Consider the following 23,031-nt stretch of genomic DNA (forward strand, 5'->3'; position numbering starts at 1 on the left):
AAAGTTTTTTGGGTTTTTTTTTCCTTTTGCCTGGTTACATTTAGTAGTTTTAGTATTTTCTTGACCTTACATAAGAGTGAAAAATCCAAATGCCTCATTTATGGGAGTTTTAGAAAGTAGACTAATAAATTACTACTCAATTACCAGTTACTGAATGCTTGACTTAAAGTTTTGGTATCATTACCTCATTTTATATAAAACTGCTACTCCGAGAGCTTTAATTGATTAAAAAATCAAAGTTAGCAAAGGGCAGAGTCAATGTTGGATTCCAGGTTGGTTTTGTAGAGTCCTTGTTATTGACAGCCACGCATTGCCAGTTTCACCGTTTCACAAACTAGTGTGTGGGCAACTCTGCTCAGCAGGTATTGATGGAGGTTCCTGGAGAGTCCCAATACACATTGGCATATTAAGGGCCCTGGAGGCTTCAGCAGCAAAGAAATATATCTAACTATATGCAGGACTACTAGAAACTTCAGGGTAAACTGTTTTGTGAAATGATCGTCTGTTCTAGTAGGTGAATCATGTTTCATTATAGTATTGTCTGGAGAGCATTTTTCAAGGTGTGAACCAACTGCATTATAATAATTCTAGTTTCTTGTAAATATACAGATTCTGGAGACCTGCCAGATGCCCTGCATTGTGGTCTGGGTCAGGGACGGGGAGGTGGGATGGGGGAAGACACTATGAACATCAAAGGCTTGAGATCCTTGGGTCTACAGGAGGGCTTCCAGACAGTTCAGATTTCACAGGACAATGGCTTCGGGGTGCTAGTAATTGAAACAAATAAAAGTTGCATAAAACCTGCTACCGCTGACTGCACCTACATGATTTTCTGAGCCAGTGGTCAGGTAGAAATGGTTATGGGGATGGTAGCGGAAGTGTTGGGCAAGACTGTGGGTGAGAGACTCCTCTAGGAACTCGACACTGATTGCACTGCACTACCCTCCTCCTGTCATTTAAATTCCAGGACCGTCTGGTCCTACAGAAAGTAAGCCATCAAACATGTATTGAGTGCTTTCTGCAAGGTTGTTGAACTGGGGTTTCTGAAGAACCACAGAGGTTCAGCTGACAGTTTCTACCTCTGAGGGCTTTTCGGTCTGGGGGAGTTCCTAATCCTTTCTCTATCATTTTATGTAAACCTTGCCACTGAAGGAACAGTCTGTGTTACCTAATCATGACTCTGAGGTTAGCTGACTTTCAGACACTGTGACATACTGCTAATTATTTAATCTCTTTTTTCTCATTTTATGTCTTCAAATTTAGTTCAGTAAGATTAATCATGCTAGAAAAGAAAGGCATAAAAATTATTTTGAGGTGTCTTCTAGAAGTGTTTATTTGTTCCACGTTTGTTTAGAAGCAGAAGGTATCGGGGAGCCTGGGTCGCTCAGTCGGTTAAGCATCTGACTTCGGCTCAGGTCATGATCTCGCGGCTTGTGAGTTTGAGCCCTGCGTCGGGCTCTGTGCTGACAGCTCAGAGCCTGGAACCTGCTTCAGATTCTGTGTCTCCCTCTCTCTCTGCCCCTCCTCTACTCACTCTCTGTCTCTCAATAATAAATAAATGTTTAAAAAATTTTTTTTTAAAAAGAAGCAGAAGGTATCTCAGGTGAAAGCAGGTTTGGAAGGTCATGTTTCAGTTTTTGAATGGAACCTATATAACAGTCAGCCGGCCTTAGCAACTAACCATCTAAAATAGAATGAATGTATCTAGTAGAGAGAGGAAAGATGCTACCCAGATGATATTATAGATACTTCTTAGTGATTTCACATGTGCAGCTTTATAGTAGTATGCAATATGTTTAGTTTTACAGATTTTTCTATTATGTACTCTTTGAGCTGTTTTTCAAGTTCTGTTTTAAAGAAAGTAACGTTCAGAATTGATTGCTAAAAACACCAATTTATTTTCATTTTCATTTTCATTTTTCATTTTTCATTTTCAGTTTTCATTTTCATTTTCATTTCATTTTCATTTTTCAACTCTTCAAAGTAGTAATTAGTCTTTTTGTAAATCTTTTTTGTAAATTAGTCTTTTTGAAATCTTTTTTGTAATTATCAGGGGAAACATCTATAAAAACCTTTGGTGTGAATTTAGGAGTTATTTAGAATCAATATTAACAATGGTTTATTTCACTGTCTGATCACTTTTCTGGTAAATAGTCTCTTTCAAGAGTTGGATTCCTCTTGAAATGTTTTAATTGTCCTTTTCTTCTTTCCTGACAATCTCTTTTACTTAAAAAGCCCCTCCACGGGAGCTGACAGAGGAAGAAAAACAGCAGATCCTTCATTCAGAGGAATTTCTCATCTTTTTTGATCGGACAATACGGGTAATTGAAAGAGCACTAGCAGAAGACTCTGACATCTTCTTTGACTACAGCGGTCGAGAGTTAGAGGAAAAAGATGGGTTAGTTTCTTGTGTGCATGTTCTTTTAAAAAAAAATACTGCAATAAATTATTGTTGATTCTAAATTCTCTTATGTATTGACTAGGCAAATCTCAAACCAAACAAATCAGAGGAGGATGAAATTCCAGGGTTGATCTTGCTGAACAGCTTTGACTAAGGGCTTTGGTTATAACTTCTGGCTTAGAGTTTCCCTGTAATTATCATGTGCTTCTGTGAAATGCTTTTGAACTTGATATCTGGGGAACAGTCCAGGTGATAGAGACTGGCAGAGTCACGTACATTGTCCTCTGAGAAAACATTCTTATAAGCAGCAAAGGAGATTTGTGTTGTATCCAGCAGATCTATTTTTGATGTCTAAGCAAACAGGAAGCTGAACAAAATAAACATGAGATATGGGAGCCCTTCACTGATGTGGGGAACAGCTAAGAGAGACCGCAACCCTTCTTTTTGATACCATGAGTATATGTGTATATGTCTTATAGGAAACACCTGTGCAGGGATATATCTAAAACTAATCAATAAAAGCAAATGATCCTCCAAATGACTTTCTCTGAGACCGTAGCATATGTAATGTGAAAGGCAGCGGCCGTCAACCATCACCATGGGTATACTGGAAGGTACTTTATGAGCTTTATAAGAAATAAATCTAGCCAGGTTTATTAACAACTTTATAAGAATTTGTAAGAAATAAATCTAGCCACTGATTTCTTTTGGCCAACAACAATATGAAAAGTTGAGATCACCTGCCTTAGTCATCAGACTTGGCTTTTTGCTGTTTCTAGAATTCAAATACATTCTCAAAGAACAGTGTATCATCATTGAGGATGCTTAAGGGAATGTAACAGAGGCTCCAAAAGCAGTTTCAAAAGGAGGTTCTGAAAATATTCTAAGCAGTTGACAGCATCATTAGACTACTCCAAAGAGGCACTAATAGTTTGCATATACACATTATGAGATGCTTTTGTTCTTTGAAAAAGCCATTATTCTGTGGCTCAGTTGATTTTCTGTGTCCTGTTTCCTTTTGGGTACCTGGCAGTTACTTGGGTGTGCGTACCTCTTGCCTGAGTTTGCAGTGGTGGAGTTGAAGAAGGGTTAGCAGGAAAAAAGAGTCCTAAGTCAGCCAATTTGGAGCCCAAGTAAATAGTCTGGAGCCAAGTCACCATCTGAACAAGAGCTGTATAAGACAAGTGATACAGGGTGCAAGGCAGTGGGATGAAGCAAATGAACAGAAGAAAGTGAGTGTGGAGGAATTTTTGAACTGATGCTAAAGAAATATAGGTAGCTTTTTGTGCAGGTCCAAAAGCTACTGGCACAGAAGCAGCAATACTCAATTTGCACTCAGTCTTGTGGAGCAAATGCATGACCAGTGCAGGGTTCTGCAAAGGAGGTTTTGTGGCCAGTTGAGTATCAGCCAAGCAAACACTGGCCAAAATGTATCCCTGGGCCCAGATAATGTTTTGGTCTATGTTAAGCATCTACTACTTTTGGTGAATCCCCCACTCTCCACTATGCCTGTCTCATGATAAAACTTACCACTTGCTATTGAGCAGGGAGGCAACTCTACAACCAGTCAGATATTACAGGTAAATAGAAACATGCATATCATCTCTGGTCTAAGGCTAGATGAGGTGGTATTGATATCAAAGAATCTGCAAGTGGGCTCTGCTCCCCTGATAGCTGGGAGATTTCTAGTAAACTCTGCTTCAAGATAGAACTTATTAGGAGGAAGAGAAGGCTTTCGGGACTGGCCAAGGTGAGAGCCAAATAATTATTTGACATTTCATACCAGGTTTAAAACAACACATGGAAACCTGTCCTGGGCCAGGCTAGAGAAAACTTTTCACAAAGGACACCACCATTAGTTCATTTATTTATGATCAGCGCTTGCTATGTAAATTGATGCTTTGGCCTCAGCGAGTGCCATGCTCTTGCCATTTCATTCTTTCCATATGAGCAGCAGAGATAAAGCCCCTTTCTGAAGCATCACATTTGTCTTTGATGTTTAAACCCTCCTAGGGATGTCCAGGCTGGAGCCAACCTTTCTTTCAATCGTCAATTCTACGATGAGCATTGGTCCAAGCACCGAGTAGTCACTTGCATGGACTGGTCCCTGCAGGTAAGAATTATTGTTGGGACGAGACAAACTGGACTGTGTCCTCATGGCATATGTATTTTAAAAATGAGAGATTTTCTCCGTTACTTTAGATGTGTTCACCAACCTACAATCTTCTTCTATGCCTCTTGGTTTTCTTTCCCATTTTACTAAACTTTCAGTTTAAATTTTGCACCCTGTCATCCATATGCATTGAGTTCTTACTATGTGTTAGGTACCAGACAAGGAGCCAGGCCATCTTGTCTGTAAAACTGCTATCATTAAGGTCACCAGGGATTTCCTATCCATCAAATCCTGTGGGCTATTTTAAGCCCTCATCTGCCCTGACTTCTCTGTCAGCCAGCTTAGTTGACTTCCTCGTATTCTAAGAACAGTATCCTTCCACTGAGTTCCACAACATTACTCTCTGCTAGTTCTCAGACTTCCCCAAAACTTCTTTTTCTCGTACACTGCTGTGGTCCTCGTGGCCATGCCCCCAGCCTCTCCTTTTCCTCCCAATATGCTGTCTGGTGGAGACCTCTTCCACTTCTGTGGATTCAAGCACTACATGGTAGCCTATTGATATCTCCCACCCGTCCCCCTCCTAAATTCCACTTTACACACCAGACAGATCCACTCAGGTGTCTCCTAGAATCTGTAATCACTAATTCATTATTTTCACATATCTGAATTTTTTTCCTCCTGCATTCTCTTTAAGTTAAAGACATCACAATATACCCAAGGGCCTAAAGCAGAACTTTCATCATTAACATTAGCAACTTTCCCCCCTTAATCTTCCAGACCCAGTCTGTCACCAAGATAGACTGTCTCCACTCATATGCATCACCTTACATCTGTGATAATGCTAACCTTCTAAGTGGTCTTTCTACATCCGTGCTTGTTCATCTATGGTTTTCCCTCTGGACCCCTAGCCAAATAATCTTTCTAAAATGCAAATCTGATCATGCCACTCCCTGGATTAAAACTCCCTGTTGCCTCTAAGAGAAAATCCTATGCTCCTTAGTGTGGTATTCAGAGTGAAAGTAGGCAAATTTATCAAAAGTCACTTTGCTGAAGAGCCAACTCAACTACTTGACAAATTACCCAGCACTGAGCAGTTAAATAATGTGCACACAGCCTAGTTGTGAGGTGGCCAGAGTTTGAACCCAGGTGGTCTGACCTCTGAGCCCACGTTTGTAACAACCACGCTATGTTCCTTCCTGCAATGACAATGACATAATGGCAATGAGGAAAATAGGAATAAGTTCTGGGCATGGATGTGCAACACAGTTTCTGTTTTCTTATAGGGTATGTTTTTATTGGGAATAATAATCATGGCTAGCTTTTTTTTTTTTAAATCATGGCTAACTTTTAATTTGTATTTCTTATGTGCTAAACACTATGCCGGCTGCTCTGAAGGCATTACCTTATTTCAGCCTCATAACTCAGATGATGCAGTCATTACTATTTCCATTTTGCAACTGAAGAAATTGAGGCTCAGAGAAGTTAAGTAACTTGCTAAGAGTCACTCAGTCAGGATGTGGTAGTGTGGGGATTTGAACTCAAGTCCTTTGCACTTCAGGGCTATTCTCTTTACCACTGCCTTTCACAAAGGACTTTTGAATCTGGAACCAAGAGAGGTTATAAGTGCTGAATGATATGGGGCAGATAGCAAGTGCAGGATCTCTCTGGGAGACTAGGATTTAGACCAATGGAAGGGAGGAGAGTGTGTTCTAGGCAGAGCTGTGAAACAGATGATGTGAAGAGCCCCATTTAATCCTACTGGGGAACAGGAGAACTGAAGAGGAGTGTAATCCCTCACAACTGGACTGTCATCAACCACCAAGTGGGCCGGTGTTCTCTCCTCTTGAACCTCCTTTTACATGCAAACAACAGAGCACACAGTGCATGATCGTGCAGAGACTAATATAAGCAGGGCTGGCCCAGCCACTTCCCGCCAGTGTGTGGGTGGTCTGTGAGCACGCTCGGGTGTATGCACAGAAATCGGATCCAAGCCTGAGGAAACACTTAGCTCGGCTTGTTCACTTGTTCTGAGTCTGGAAATTACACAGGAACCTTATCTGACACATTCCTCAAAGGTGACTTCTACCGTGTTCCCGGGGCCTGTTGGTAATGCTCCCTGAGGAGTTGGCGGAGAGAGCATCAGTGGGGCTGGGCCCTGCATGGCCGCAGCATGTGATGGCCGTATTGGCCTTGGAAGGATTTATTTCCACATGGGGGTCTGTGTGATCGTCTTTTGCAAGAACTGAAACTGTAAAGAGCAAAAACTCTACCATGGAGAGACCACATGTACTTTTCACCATTTTTGTATAACCTACTCACCTACACTGTAGAGGAGAGGTTTGCATTTCTGAAAAGCATGTTTAATGTGGAGCATGAGAAAAAGGAATTGGAATCCTTGGCTCCTACATCATAAGATTTTTATGGGGTTCCAAGGACCAGGTTTATATGGTTACGGGATGCAGACTCTTCTAAATGATTCTGGATGCAATTCAGTAATGTTAAGAAAGAAGAGCAAGAGAAACAGTCTCAGAGTCTAATAGTGGCCTGTATGTCTAGGGTGTTTACCTGAGTGGAACAGAGGGGAGAACAAGGAAAAAACCGTAAGGTTTCCGCATGGCTTTGCTTTGATCTTCTGGGCTTCTGGAGCAAGAACACTTTAACTTTATAACATTTGTAAATATCCACCAAACATCATTCCCTGGAAGAAACAGTGGCACTCGGGCAATTCTGTCAGCCCTGTCGTTCACTGACCATTGCTGAACAGTGTGAGCCAATAATACTGTCCACATACCGCATGATAGCTTTTCCAGGCTTGTACAAAACCACATCCATGACCTTACTCCTACCATATATACTCCTCTCCCATGTAAAATGCATCCTCCAACCTTGCAGCTATCCAGGGTACAAACCTGAGTAATCTTTGATAGTTCATTTAGTTTCCACATCCAATCAAATTTATATTAGCAAGAAGACTCCCATGGATACCAGCTCAAGTCCACTAGCAGGTGGATTTGACACTGACTTTATGCCATGCCCTCTACTTCTTGCTTATCTTAGGAAGTGGCTTCCTCACTGGTCTTTCTACCTCCAGTCTGTACACTGTTGATCCATTATAAGCACTTTGACCAGATTAATATTTGTAAAGATTACTTATAAACTCTCAGTATCACCTTGAGCAAGTTGCCTGGCTTCTCTTTACTTTTAGCTTCCTCATTCATAAGATGATGGTATAAATACCTCACTCATATGCTGACTATTACATGAGTTAATGTACTTAAAGCAGTAGGACTTAAAAAGCATCTGGTACATGAAAAGTGCTCAATAAATGTGGCCAGTGAAAGTAGTAGTGGCAGTAGTATTAGTAGTTGCTGAATATAACTCCTCGTGTCCCCAAAGTAAAGTCTAACATCATCAGCCTGTACTTGGCAACATCTATGAGGATGCCCAGACACATTTCCAGCTCTTTCTGCTTGTTCACATCCTCATATAACCTACCTCCAAGCCAAATGCAACAACCTGAAGCCTCCTGAATATGCTCCATGCTGCACTAGTTAAGAAAATTTCACCTCTGGTTAGCGTAAGCAAAACGGGTGATTTACTAGAGAGGTACCCATGCACTTAGGAAATCCACAGAAAAGAAGAACTGGGATTCGGGAAGAGTAGAGATCCAGGCTGCTTGAGGGACCTCACCAATAGGATGCTGTCATAACCTGACTCATATGCCAGCCCACAGGTTCTGTGTCTCAGTTCAAAATTTACCATAGCCAGTTCAGGGGATGTGATCTGTGCCGGGTCAAGTATCAACCCTGCAATGAAGTAATTGTCCCTGAGAAGTTAAATACCTATGTACTGAGGGAATCTCCAAAAATGAGAGAATTATTGTGAACCAGGCAGATGACCAAGATACATCTCCTGCACTCATATTTGTACCCTTGCCCACATTCCCTTCTCTCTTCTCTCCTAATAATCTACCCATTGATAAGGCCCAATGCATGGATCCTTTCTTCTTAGAAGTCTTTTCCAGTTTCTTTCCCTGCCACATCCTATCCCAACTAAGGTGGTTCTTTCCTCCTCTGTACTTCCAAGGAACCTTTTCTACACTTCCACCGTAGCACATTATCATGCTCTGCCTTTAAGTTTGCATTGTAGTTATTCATACTTGTGTCTTACCTTTCCTCCCTCTACGTAAGGGTGAGCTTCTATAGAGCTAAGCATGTTATTGTTGACATTCTTGTCGCACATTTCACCTGGTGCAGTGAATTACATATACGTAGGAGGCACTGGACACGTCACGGTGGACTAGAAGGGACATGGCCTTTGAAGCCAAACAGACTTCAAGTAAGGCTCTCACATCTTCATTTATTAGCAACATAACTCACAATGAGTTACTTACTCTAAGACCCTCGGCTTCTTCATCTGTAAGGCTGGTAAAACCACCTCTGCTCTTGGGGATGGCAAGGAGCCAATGAGTAAATGTATCACCCGGCTCAGCGTCTGACACGTAATGGGCCTGAAAACATATTGGTTCCTTCTTCTCTGATAAATGTCTGATTTTATTCTCTGTAAGAACAAATAACTTGAGAACAGATCTGATAATCTCCACGTAAAATTCTCCTAGGTTAAAGATTGGATAATCCAGCCTGATGAGTAACTATAAACTTCCTAGTTGTTCATATTCCCTTTAACATCATAATTTTAACATTCAGGTTTTAAATAATTGTTCAGATATTTGCTTTTCATTTGAGAGTAAGAAAATAGGACTAGTCATGTTCAAACAAACAATGGGAAAAGGCACATAAGAAGGGACTTTGAAATCATAAAAGCTTGCATGAGATATGAGTTAAATCAGTATCTTTGGGATTTGTGATGCCAGTTATAGAAATTACATGAAAGGCATTTCACTGGTATTTTACTAAAACTCTCCCTATTTTCAAAATAAGCTTTAAAGCCAAATGATTTTAACTATTTTTAATGGAAAAAAGAAAAAAAAACAAGTGGGAGCCAACTATGAGACCCAGATGTGAAGCTGTGGGATATTATTGCAGACACATCTGGCTGCTCATTGGTCACTGCGGCAGGGCTGTTGGTGTTTATAGAGTTGCCTTTCACATGTGACATAGTTAAACTTCAGATGGACAACCTGGAGACTTCTGTGTTTATCTGGATATTAGTTTCTTTGAATGGGCTTTGAATCAAAGGCCTTTCCTAATGGGCTTTCGATTCAGCCACTGAGGAACGTTTTCTAATAAAGAATGATTACTTCCCCTGGTGGCTGCATACGTGTGTCTTGTAGGATTATACTTCCTCCGCACCAACCAATTGTAACTTCCTGCAGCTTTCTTAAGCTGAGGTTGCTGCAAAATTAATAAAGCCACCTAGAAGACTCAGGTTTAATTGTTTTTGATAGAAAAAAAGTTGATGTTTAAAGTTATAAGGACCATCTTCTAATAGAAGATGTATGTGTGGATATATGTATATGTGTATGTATGTGTACATATATATGTATGTATATAAATATATGTATGTATATACATACACACACACACACACACACACACACACATATATATATATATAATAGTGAGAAAGAATGGAAAATTAAGTTATCTATGAGCAAAGAGTGATATAATCTGCTATAATCCTGATGCTATTTTTAATGGTGCCGCCTTATGGGAATGCCAGGTAGGAATGGCATTTTCATGAAATGGATTCTAACTCATAAACACCCCTCACAAGATTCATCCCCAGCTTGTTTAATTACACACACAGCACAGAATTCACACAGGGTAAGTAGGTATTTCTGTTCACTTTAGAGTCTTTATTATTTTACTCATTGTGGTTCTTGCACTTATGCTTTTAATTTTGACATTATTTGACAACAAAAGATTAAATATAATGTCTTTCTACTGAGCACAGAGTCACTAAAATAAAAACAGCATCTGTATTTCAACAGATTTTGACACAAGTTGATTATGTGCTAGAGGTTACAAGATACTAGATTTAAAACTTAATAAGAATAAGTCCCTACACCCAGAGAGCTTACAAACTAGTAAGAGACATAAGTGGGAAAACACCATAGTACAGTTTGACAAGTACTCTAATGGGGGAACACACAATAATGCTAAGGGAGCCTATGAGAGATGAGGAACGGTGGTAGAAAGTTAGGATTGTTTGAAGGACTTGATTCATGTGTTGAATTTTAAAGAATGAATTAATGTCAGGAGTGCCTGGACGGCTCAGTCAGTTAAGCATCTGACTCTTGGTTTTGGTTCCAGTCATGATCTCACGGTTCATGGTTTTGTGTCCCACGTCAGGCTCCTCACTGCCAGTGTGGAACCTGCTTGGGATTCTCTCTCTCTCCCTCTCTCTCTCTGCTCCTCCCCTGTTCATGCACTTTCCCTTTCTCAAAATAAATAAATGCTTAAAAAAAAAAAAAGAGGGGCGCCTGGGTGGCTCCATCGATTGAGTGTCTGACTTTGCTCAGGTCATGGTCTCACGATTCGTGGGTTTAAGCCCCGTGTCGGGCTCTGTGCTGACAGCTCAGAGCCTGGAGCCTGCTTCTGATTCTGTGTCTCCCTCTCTCTCTGACCATCCGCCCCACCCCCGCTTACTCTCTGTCTCTCAAAAGTAAATAAATGTTAAAAAAAAATTTTTTTAAAAGAATGAGTTAATGAAACAACACGTAAGAGGTATTCTAGTAAGAGTGAGTATTAAACTCCTAGGCATAGAGGCTATACCTATGAACCCCAGAACTAGTCCATGAGGGTGTGGGGGTTGAGGAGGGAGGGCAGGTGGTAAGAGATTAAGCAGAGAAGGTGGAAAATGACCGATCATGAAGGACCCTATATGACCTGGATTTTCTCTTGAGAGTAATGATGAGCCATTAAAGTTTTTTAAGCAGAGGAGTGACTTAGCCCAATGTATGTTTTGTAAAGTCATATTAACAAAGGATGGAGAATGGAGTGGTGAGGGTAGGGCCTGGAAAGTCTGCAAGAAGGAAGCTATTTAGGCAGCTGTAGCTTGTATTCAGATAAGAAATTAGTTTAGGAGATCCTCCCTTTATGGGTGGAAGGAAAATATGCCTTTGAAAGGTTTTAAGGAGGTAGTAAAACACAGTAAATGGGAAGTAAAAATGAACATGGAGTGTCTGGTTTGGGCAGCTAGGTGAATGTTAGGTGAAAGGCACCAAAAAGAGAGTACAGTAGAAGAGTAAGAGGTTTTTATAGAAGGCAATAAGCTCATTCTTATGCATTTTGTATGCATTGTATCTGATGTGTCTATGGATAGCTCAGAGAAATCTCCAGTGTGAAAAAGACCTGTAGCTGAGAGAGAAATCAAGGCTAGAGATATAGATTTGAACATTGTCAGCATTTTAAAGCTTATTAAAGTCATTGGAGTAGATGAGATCACCCAGGGAGAATGTATGGACAGAGTTTTATAAAAAGGGCAGAAAACAGTCCACCACCCCACTGGAATATAGGTGTTAGAAGGATAACCTATAGCGATTAAAAATAATGGTGAGGAAAAGAATCAGGAGAGAAAGATGTATGGAAAACAATATAAGAGAAAGGAGGGAGCAGCCCGAATGTCAGATAATGCAAAGAGACCCAGTAATGTGTGTGCAGTTTGGTAGTTATCTGTGAATGTGGTAAGCACACCTGGAACACTGGAAGCAGACGGCAGATTGTAAGAGGCTGAAGTAGTCATTGGTATTAAGTATGCCACAACATAAAAAAAAAAGTGCCATTTACCAACAGACACATGAAAAGGTGCTCAACGTCACTCCTCATCAGGGAAATACAAATCAAAACCACACTGAGATACCACCTCACACCAGTCAGAGTGGCCAAAATGAACAAATCAGGAGACTATAGATGCTGGTGGGAATGCAAACTGGTGCAGCCCCTCTGGAAAACAGTGTGGATGTTCCTCAAAAAATTAAAAATAGAACAACCCTACAACCCAGCACTAGCGCCACTAGGAATTTATCTAAGGGATACAGGAGTGCTGATTCACAGGGGCACATGTACCCCAATGTTTATAGCAGTGCTTTCAACAATAGTCAAATTATGCAAAGAGCTTCGATGTCCATCAACTGATAAATGGATAAAGAAGATGTGGTTTATATATACAATGGAATACTACTTGGCAATGAAAAAGAATGAAATCCTGCCATTTGCAGTAACATGGATGGAACTGGATGCTAACTGAAATAAGTCAGTCAGAGAAAGACAGATATATGTTTTCACTCCTATGTGGAACTTGAGAAACTTAACAGAAGACCATGGGGGAAGGGAGAGGGAAGGAGGCAAACCATAAGAGACTCTTAAATACAGAGAACAAACTGAGGGTCGATGGTGGGGGGGGGGAGGGGAAAATGGGTGATGGGCATTGAGGAGGACACTTGTTGGGATGAGCACTGGGTGTTGTTTGCAAGCGATGAATCCTAGGAATCTACCCCAAAACCAAGAGCACACTGTACACACTGTATGCTAGCCAATTTGACAATAAATTATATTTTAAAAACGGTGTCATTTAAATGATGTAATATAGCATGTGTCTGTAGGAATAAGGAAGTTTCCTTGTGTTGGCAATTTGACATAATTCATCCTTGTGACCTTTTCCATCCAGTACCCCGAGCTGATGGTTGCTTCCTACAACAACAATGAAGATGCTCCCCATGAACCAGATGGAGTGGCCTTGGTCTGGAACATGAAGTTTAAGAAAACCACACCAGAATACGTCTTTCACTGTCAGGTAGGAGTCAGCATAGTAAAAATAACTTACGTCTCCTACAAGACCAAATATAGTTCATGCCGCCTTGCATCTGTCTTATGTGGAGAGGAAGAACCCAGTATAAAAATGGAATTGTTGACAGTTTTGGAAAATTCCCCCACAGTAACCTAACGTTTGGGGAAAGTGGCAACTCTTTCCAAACAGTTAGGAAGCCCAGTCGGGGACTGTGTGTCATTTTCTTTCTATTTAAAACAGCCCTCATGAGGATGAGTTTATAAAGAGCTCACGCTTATGAAGAAATCCTGGTGTACCACTTCCTCTGCTTAGCAGCAACATATGCTTGCCAACCCACGTGGACATCCTCAGATCACTACCATTTCAAGCTTCTTCCTCTCTTTGAGATATAGTTCAAAGGAACTTGGCCAATTTTAAGTTTACAGGTGCCATCTTGCTTCCAGATAATAATGTTTTTGTAGTTGGTGTAGGGGAGTACTTATCATGAACCTTTCTTGAATTTTGAGAAATGATCATTTCAAACAGTTTTGGATATTTTACTCCTTGTGTCTTTTGACACATTTGTCTTCTCTTCTATTCAACACAGTACAGGCTGAGATCTATTTTACACTTGCACACATTCAGCTTTGCTTTGTTGCCATGACTCTACCTAAATCATAGGCCTCTGCAGTGGCCAATACACCAACCCCTTTATTAATGTTCCTATCCTGTGATTATGCATAGGAAAATACAAAACAAACATACCAGCTCAAAGTTTCAGTTCCTCAAATATTACAATTCAGAGGTATTGAGTGGCAGATTACTCTGAATACAAATACACCAGCTGAGGAGGGTAGGTAAACCTGTTGATATTTGGAAGCTTAGTGACATTTTATATCTAAGAGCTGAGTATCATTTTGAACTAAAATATGTTTAGACTTAGAACATTATCAGATATAATTTGGGGAACAGGAGCTGCTGGAATAAAAGTCCCGGCTTCAACCTGATTGAGTAACCTCTAACTCTGGCCATGTTTTTCTAATTTACTATCTTAAAAACAACAAGAAGTCTAGGTCGGCATAGTAAATAACCCTTATTTTTTGGACCTTTGAAATAAGAACAGTTTTTTCTTTCTTTTTTTTTAAGATTATCAAATTTGTCAGTTTGATATGCTCTTTCTGTAAACATAGAAGCACAAAATCCTAATTTTGTTCAGTTTTAAGAAGTTTGCTGAATTACCAGGAAAATACTGAAAGGATTATGGGATAAGCAGAAGCACATTTTTGTAAAACAGTGCCATTTAAGCTACTTTCATTCTGTTAAAGGCTTATCTTGATTTTTTAAAAACATGAGGTAACACATTTTATTGTTTTGCTCAATGTACATGTCTATCATATTTTAAATTTATTATATTAACTGGCTATAGGTAGCCTGTGACGATAACCACTTAATAATATGCTTACTATTCACAACATTGCGTCGTAGTAAGGGTCAATAGGAACCTAATAATGCTGAATGAAAAAGCAGACTTCCTAGGTCTTTGGAATTGCCTGGAATTTTAAAATTAACTATTTTATCACACAATAGTTAATACCAGTATTGACTGAAAGGAGCATCTTCTCTTTCCTGTCCTGGTAACTTTGGGATCATTTACTGAAGATTTCACCAGTACACATTTAATTTCATTTTTAGTTTCTCCCTTAAATGATCCAATATGTGTATTTTAGAAGAAAATAAACTCCTGATTAAAAAAAAAAAAAAAAAAAAAAAGAGGTACTCTCCATATCTGACCAAAAGATGTTGACTAAAATATCTCCGCTATCCCCCAAATTCCTATTATTATCTTCACTTCTTCTGGTGACCAGAAGGTTCTAAACTCTGCCCAGCCTTCTCACTGGGAGAAAAGTGAGGATTCTAATACTTTTAAACTTTGGAGTTGGTTAAATGACACGTGCAAAAGACCGTGAGGACTCTGATATTCTAGGTATCAAATGATAGCTACAGAATTTAACCACACACATTTTAAGATATTGAACATCATGACTGTGCTACTCAGATATAAACAAGTAGTTCATATAAATGGCCCTTCATATTCATGAGAGACGCATTTACAAAATCTTAAGGAAACCTAATTGCTAAATACCATCACAGTACCTAGTTTCTGATCCTAAATTATTTCTCTTAAATTGACCTAAGTGTAGGGGGTAGAATGTATCACCAACTTTGGGAAGGTGAACGGGAAAGAGCTTTGATCCCTCTCTGAAGTGGAGGAAAAGGAGGAAGTGGGCATAGCCAACATTATTATGAAGCCCTTCTGAGGATCCCTGCTGTATTATTAGTCAGACTTCTCCAGAGAAATAGAACCAATAGGAGATAGATAGATAGATAGTTAGATATAAAGACAGAGACAGAGGTTTAGAATTGGTACTTCTTCAGGAAACCGGTCTTTGCTCTTAAGGCCTTAAACTGATTGGATGAGGCCCACCCACATTATGAAGGATAATCTACTTTGCTCAAAGTCTATTGATTTACATGTAAATTACATTTAAAAATACCTTCATACCCGCATTTAGACTTGTATTTGACCAAAACCTGGGTGCCATAGCTTACCCAAGTTGACACATAAAATCAACCATCATACCTGAATTTCACCTCAGAGCGATCCAGGAAATCAATGTCTTTAATAACTCCTGGAGTCCTACTAATTCCATATCACTTTGGGCTAATAAGCAAATATACCTAGAGAGATCAACCTTGAAATTATTAGACTTTAAGTGAGTGGGAGCTTTCCTAAGACATGAGAAAAAACAATAATTTGAGGACATGGAGAATGTCTCCATGACATTGAATTTATGAAAAAAAAAAAAAAGGTACTAACACGTATTGAGAATCTACTCTTTATATCTTTACATTCACTGTCATAAAGCCCTGTTACTCTCCTGATGAGAACCCGCAGCTCAGAGAAGTCATGAAACTAGGGCAGGTATCTGTGAATAGCAAAGCCAATTTTGAAATCAGGTCTTTTTTACCACAAAGCACATGGATTGCCTCCTGCCGCATTAGTAGGGGATTCAGCCAGGTAACATCTCTAGCTATGTGTCATGGGGGACGGGTGAATGGAGAAGAAATGGATCAGAGCTGTTTTCACCTTCTTATCTGAAACTGCAATTACCTGGACCTCTAAGAACTACTGATGTCTGCATTCCACCAACAGAGATTCTGATTTCATTAGTCTGAGGTCCAGCCTGGGCATTTTTAAAAGCTGCCAGCTCGTTTGAATATGCAGGAATATGAATATGCAGGAACCACCAGGATGTAGAGGAGATATGAAGAAAGGGGATGATAAGGTGGCAAAAGTAGTTGGCTGTTTTATTTGGAAGTGTGGGACTTTTCTTCTTGCCCCACATGTCCCTTTTCCTCTTTGACCCAAACTAGAGCTCTGTGTCTTGACTTTATTTCTCTGACACTGATCTCCTACTTGACTCAAACTGAGAAATTTCCTAACCAATTCCCCTGCTCCTGCCCCTTCCCACTTACCCACCCTCACCCTGGAGACCCACACTCTTTTCCTCAACTCACTCATTGCTGGGATCTGCCTCTGTGGTGAATGATCAGAAGACCCAGAGTTGTTTTTCCAGGAATGGGCTCAAGACCCCCTTGAATATGACATAGAGAGAATATGAATTGGAGAGTACCATTTATTTTGGGATAGTGAGACACCTTGCTAAGTGGATATCCTTGAAAGTAGGATAAAAGCCAGGTAATACCAGTAGCTACCAAAAGAAAACCTAAGTGCTATAATATTGAGTATGCCTGAGCTAGTGGAGACCAAACCAGGGGTAACTTGGCAGCCAGGGAAATCATAGATGAGTTAGCGGATGACTATTGTGGGGGATGGGGAATAATAAGGGCAGTTTGGTTACCATGCGCTGAACTCAAATAATTTACGTTTTTTGTGCTTCTCCCTTTATCATCTCATTGATCCTTACAACAGGGAAGGAGCCAAGATGTTACTTCTTTGTTGTACTTGAAGGGTTCTGCAGCTCATGAGCAGTAGAACCAATACTGGAACCAAGGCCCATTCTACCAGCTATATCATGCCATCAGCTAGGCCATGCTCCACAGTGATGGGGCCAGATGGGGCTTGAGAGCAAAGGCTGTGTAGTTCATACAGGATGTATTTTCGGCAGCGTGCCATTTTATAAGAGATCAGTTAGACATGGCCTTTACCATGGCTCTCCTTACCATCTTGTCAACATAAAGGAGGATTTGGAGAGCCCACAGAATTAAAATACATACGATAAAAACCAAAATCCCAACTCACTGACCTATCACTTTTCTTCTACATCCTTTCTGATCTTCCGTAAAATTTACTTACTACAACTGGTCCCTTCTAGACACTATCTCGCTGAAATCAGGTAGTCTGAATGTGCTTCCTCATTCATCTGTGATGTTCCAGTAATTTCAAAGTTAGAGAGTTTGCTTAGTAGGAAGAAGGAGTGTAGATAGGAAGAAGCAATGGGTGCCTTTTGATGACTATACTGTTATCATTTTTAAATATTGCGTTAGTTATCCATTTCTTGCTGATCTTTGTTGATTCTTCATAATCTCCAGAACACTATAATTGCAAACAAATCCAATAGCTCAGAAAAGCATTATTTCAGGCCCTAGAAAGCAAATGCAGAAAACACAGACATCAGCTCAGTGTTCTTTTGCAAAGACTGACAGGCTTTTATCCTAATCATAAAAAGATTGCGGTATGAAGATTCGTTTCTCCCTGTTAAGAAAAGCAAGGCCAAATACCTTTTACTTCCATGGGCAGTTTCATGTCTTTGCTAAACTGAATTTTTAGTGTGGGCTCTGGTCCTGCATTTTCTATTTTCATTTCTGTAGGAGCTGTGTCCATACTTGGAAAACATTGGTGGACTGTGCATAGAAATCAGGCTGTCAGCCCACCACACAGTCTGGCAGTGCTCCTGACATCTTCTGTAGTGGCTTGCACACACTGTCATTAGATTATGCATTCTGACCACCCTGCATTGCTTACCCTGGTGTGGTCTTTCTCTTTTAAATGGAATGAATAGAATCAGGAATATAGATCTTAGAATTATCTGCATTGAGGTAAGTGGAAAAGCTATATTTAGAGGCTTGGCTTGGTCAGAGGTTTTTATTTTTACTTTTATTTTTTCCTGATTTGGTTTCTTTGTTCTTAGCAGTCTCTTTGTAAAGATTATTTGACAATGGCCTGAAACTGACAATGACCTGAAACCCTCCTCATTTCAGAGGGAAAGCAGAACCGGGAAGTGGAGTGATCCCAACTCATTTCATTGGTGCCAGTGTTTAAAATCCTCACTTAACTTTCTTCTTATGTGTGGCTTTGCTTCTCCTTAAGATTCTGTAAAGGGTACAGATGAGATTGCAATTCATGGCTTTTGGCCTTCCAGTGTTTGGTTCTGGATGAGGTTCCTGCTGACCGTGAAGAGAGCTGCCCTCACGAAGAGTGATGATAACACAGGAGGGAATGTAGACTGGTGGTCAGCAGGGGGACGGAAAGTCAGGACTTGCAGCCCTGGTCCTAGCTGACCACACTGCTGAGTCACCTGGGGGAGTCGTCGAGGCCATGTTGTCACGTTGTGGAAAAGAGACTTCCTGCCATCTCAATGGAATTATGAGGTTTATTGCAATGAACTTGATTTCTTCTCCCATCAGTTTTTGTCCCTTCCCCAGCCCAGCTTGTGGTCCATAATCCAAGTCAACAAAACAGCTATAGACACAAAGACATAAATTAATTTAAATGCATCTTCCAAGGAGTATTATGACCAGAGAATTGTTAGAATCTCGCTCAGGGATTTTTATTTTACTTAAAGGAAGGGTAACTTTCATATGGCCTGGCTGATAAAAAAAAAAAAAAAAAAAAAGAAAGAAAAGGTATTTTCTAAGCTTTTCTCTGGAATATAGCAAGGAGAGGTTACTTAGTAGAAGTAAAAAAGAGGAGGGGATTATGAAAATTAATAACAGGAAACTTCACTAAAATAGTCAAGAGGTTTTGACAGGGGGAGGTCTCATGCATGCCCTATGGCTCATAGTCAATTGCAGACCCAAGAGGAAGAGACGGACTTGACCTTGCACAAGGATGCTGCTCTACTACTCCAGCAGGGGAGGAAGCACTTTCCTCATCCCCTGCACGGGCAACAGTCAATGAAAAGCCACCACACTTTGAGCTCCCAGGTTACTCCAGTGGATTTTAGTTCACAACAGCCTTCCCAACTTACCCCTTTTCTCCTCAAAAAGCATGCCTCTCCTTTGTTCCCCCTCTTGCCTACGGCTTTGCTACACCTTGTTTGTCTTGGATTGCAATTCTGTTTTTTCCTGAATAAACCCATGTTTTGCTGGTAAAATAACTGGCAGTTTTTACCTGTAAGGGTAACAGGATGAAGGAATAGAAAGTTCTCTGACAAGTAGGACTCTATATTCAAAATGAGTTCCCGGGGTGACAAAATCAAAGTATATAATAGGTGCTTAGTCATTAGAGAACAAAGTGGACAGACAAAGAACATGCTAACTAATGTAATTAAAACCCAGTTTTCATTGTGATGATGGAGGTACTGCAGGCTGGAGAAGCCCGGAAGAGGACACCTCAACCATTGCTGTGTAGATCGTGATACACTTTTTGAAGTACACAGTTATGGAAAATTGAAGAATGCATATGGTGTAAATGTAAAATTAAGCTCTTACAAAAAAGATACAAGTTATATAGACAGGACAAGAGGAACAGCAGCACAGCGGCTGTTTTGTGCCTTTAGAAAAAAGCCTAAGGGAGTTTACATGTACGTGCTGAAATGAAACACGGACATTCGGAAATACTTCTTTTATACCAATTGAGTATGACTGGTCTGATGATTGAGGCTTGAGCTAGACACTGATCCTTATTAAATCAAACAGCAGGGGCTTCTTTTTCTCTTTTGGCCCAGGAAGCTGGAAGCAGGGAAAATGCCTTGCCAGCTCTCACTCTTTATCTGCCCTCTTTCTGGAATCTTCTCCCCCAAAAATAGCACAAACAGAATTGATCATTGGAATCCATCTAGGGAAATTAGAATTATCAGCAGGATTATAGCAAATGGATTGTATCGTAGACGATCCATTATCTGAAAATAGCAATGAAGGAGGCTGTACACCTTACGAGGGACCAAGTGAGCTATTTGATACAGAGAATGCCATGAGAATACACCTTTGAACAGATCATTTCTTAAGTGTTTCCTTTGTCTTGCCATCTCATATTGCAAGTGATCATGCTGCAGTGTAATATTATGATGAAATCTGAGACTAACTAGTGTCTGCTCTGCCCCATTCATGTGCATATATTACTGAAGGCACAGAACCCCAACACTGAAGATTTATTCAGTCCTTGAATGCCCTTCTTTCCTTTCCCATGCCCTGGACTAACACTGTCTGAACTGGGCTTTCTCCAGGTGTGCCTCATCAGAGAATTGCCCCAGGAATTACTGATGCTGTGCAATGAGAGCCAGACGGCAATATGAGCAAGCTTTCTAGCCTGTCCCTCCCTTTGTCCTCACCACTCTGCCACCCAGCCATTCACTGAGGTCAGGGTAGCCTCGGTCTAAGGGGAACGGGTGTTCTCAGGGAACGAATTCTATTTACCTCTGAAGATTATTGTCGGGATAAAAGAGATTCTATAGGGGTATTAATCTGCTGGGGCTGCCATAAAAAATGCCATAGACTGGGTGGCTTAAACAACAGAAAATAATTTTCCCATCATTCTGGAGACTGGTAGGCCCAAGATCAAGGTGCCAGCTATTTTGGTGTGGTGAGGATTCTCTTCCTGGTTTATAGACACCTGCCTTCTGGATATATCCTCACTTGGCAGAGAGAGGGAGAAAGAAAGCAAGCTCTTCTGGTGCCTAATAGCATCATGAGGACTCAACCTCATGACCTTATCTAAAGCCAATTACCTCAAAAGCCCCATCTCCCATTAAAAACACATTGAGGGGTAGGACTTCAACATATGTTTGTGAAGGAATCTGGACATTGTGAGAGCTTGGAGTTGAGGTTGCTGGCTGGCCGAAGAACTCACAAGTGTTGGTAGTGTGTTACATGAAGGGCAAGTCTTTTGCTAACACCACAAGGCTCTCTGGCCCAATGAGTGGAGTTTGATAGTAATTCTTTCTACAAGTAAAAAAAATGTGGGGGATACAATTTGGTTTATAGTAGTAGGTGAACATTTCTTTACATATGGTTGTTTCAGTATCATTGCATGATGGTCACGTGGGAAGAAGCTTAAACCTTGGCATTCTTATTTTTCTTGCTTGAATATATTCCTAAAGAATTTCACCTAACTTAGATTCATTCATTCACTCATTCACTTATTCACTCATTCAACAGATATTTATGGAGTATCCACCATGACCAGGTCCTCATACAGCAGTTTGCTGGAGCTGGGAAGAAGCTGCCTCCCTCCCCAAGAGCTATTCACTTTTTCCCAGTCCCCACCATGCCCTATTTCCCATCACTCGGCCAGTTCCCCTCACATTGGTCATATCCCCGGTCAGATCCTGTGTGTGCTTTTTGTATGATCTGCCAGGTGAAGACGGAATCTGTTACAATTCCAAAATTCTCTTATCTCAATCATTTAAATGTTTGTTTCATAACTTGATGATGATGAGATACTTACTGGGTCCTAGGAGACAGGTAAACACTATATAAGGCCATACAGCCTGGGATTGTAATTTGGGTCCCGCCACCTAGAAGCTCTATGACCATGGGCAAGTCATACACGACAGTAAAATAAATGAATATATATAAAGCACTTAGTGGCAGGCACAGAGTATGTGCTTGCTCAGTGTCAGCTACAGTGATGTAACATGCAGGAATGAAATTCCAAATATGTAGTAATCTGTATGGCACCATCCAGGTAGCACAGATGTGGCCCCGCTTTGTATTAGGTGTTGCATCTGTAGTTGTTGAATGGGGGAGACGGTGACTTAGGCGTGCAGAAGGAAGGGACCAGGGTGACTGGAAATCAGGGGAGCACTGGGAGAACATGAGGAAGGCATCTTACCAACAAGCACAAAATGATCTTGAAATTTTGATAACGGGTAATGTTGTACTGGTGTATGGCTTCAATATCATCCCTGCTACTCTGCTTCCACCATGTGCTAGGTACAGATGTATTTGCTTCTTTGGCTTAATTACTCATTCTGATTGCCTCAGGCACAGGCTTCATAAAGGAACCCCCTGGCCTCTACATAGCTCATATGGCTTCACTGAAGTCTATATAGACTAGCTGGCCATTTGCCATACTGAACCCACTCTGGAGACCCTGAAGCAAGAGTAAGGAAGATGGGGTTGACAAATGTTCTACTTTCCTCCAAGACCAAATTAGCATGCGTGTTAAGAGCTGTCCCTCCTAAAGACATATGACCCAGGGCCCCCCTACATGGGGCTTTCATTCTCTGGAATATCAGACTGTGCTTTTCCTTTATCCTTCATCATTTTAATATAGACAGAAGCAGGTTTGAAAGAATATCAGGATGGGAATGCAAGCTGGTGCAGCCACTCTGCAAAACAATATTGAGGTTCTTCAAAAAACTAAAAATAGAACTACCCTACAACCCAGCAATTGCCTACTAGGCATTTATCCACAGGATACAGGTGTGCTATTTCGAAGGGACCTATGCACCCCAATGTTTATAGCAGCACTATCAACAATAGCTAAAGTATGGAAAGAGCCCAAATGTCCATCGATGGATGAATGGATAAAAAAGATGTG

The 23,031-nt window shown here is 40.6% G+C and overlaps 1 protein-coding gene and 1 non-coding gene across 2 annotated transcripts in view; both read left to right on the forward strand.

Moving 5' to 3' along the window:
- The window catches only part of DYNC1I1 (dynein cytoplasmic 1 intermediate chain 1), a 130,727-nt gene that overhangs the window by 10,859 nt on the left and 96,837 nt on the right, over positions 1-23,031 (forward strand). The window contains exons 3-5 of the mRNA XM_049642276.1: positions 2,236-2,398; positions 4,415-4,514; positions 13,146-13,271. Coding sequence (XP_049498233.1) covers positions 2,236-2,398; positions 4,415-4,514; positions 13,146-13,271 — 389 coding nt within the window. The remainder of the gene's footprint in view (positions 1-2,235; positions 2,399-4,414; positions 4,515-13,145; positions 13,272-23,031) is intronic.
- Positions 21,283-21,436, forward strand: LOC125931141 (small nucleolar RNA SNORA62/SNORA6 family). The gene has a single exon (XR_007460394.1). It is a non-coding gene; the product is annotated as a small nucleolar RNA SNORA62/SNORA6 family (small nucleolar RNA).

This window comes from Panthera uncia, chromosome A2 (assembly GCF_023721935.1).
Source record: "Panthera uncia isolate 11264 chromosome A2, Puncia_PCG_1.0, whole genome shotgun sequence".
NCBI lineage: Eukaryota > Metazoa > Chordata > Mammalia > Carnivora > Felidae > Panthera > Panthera uncia.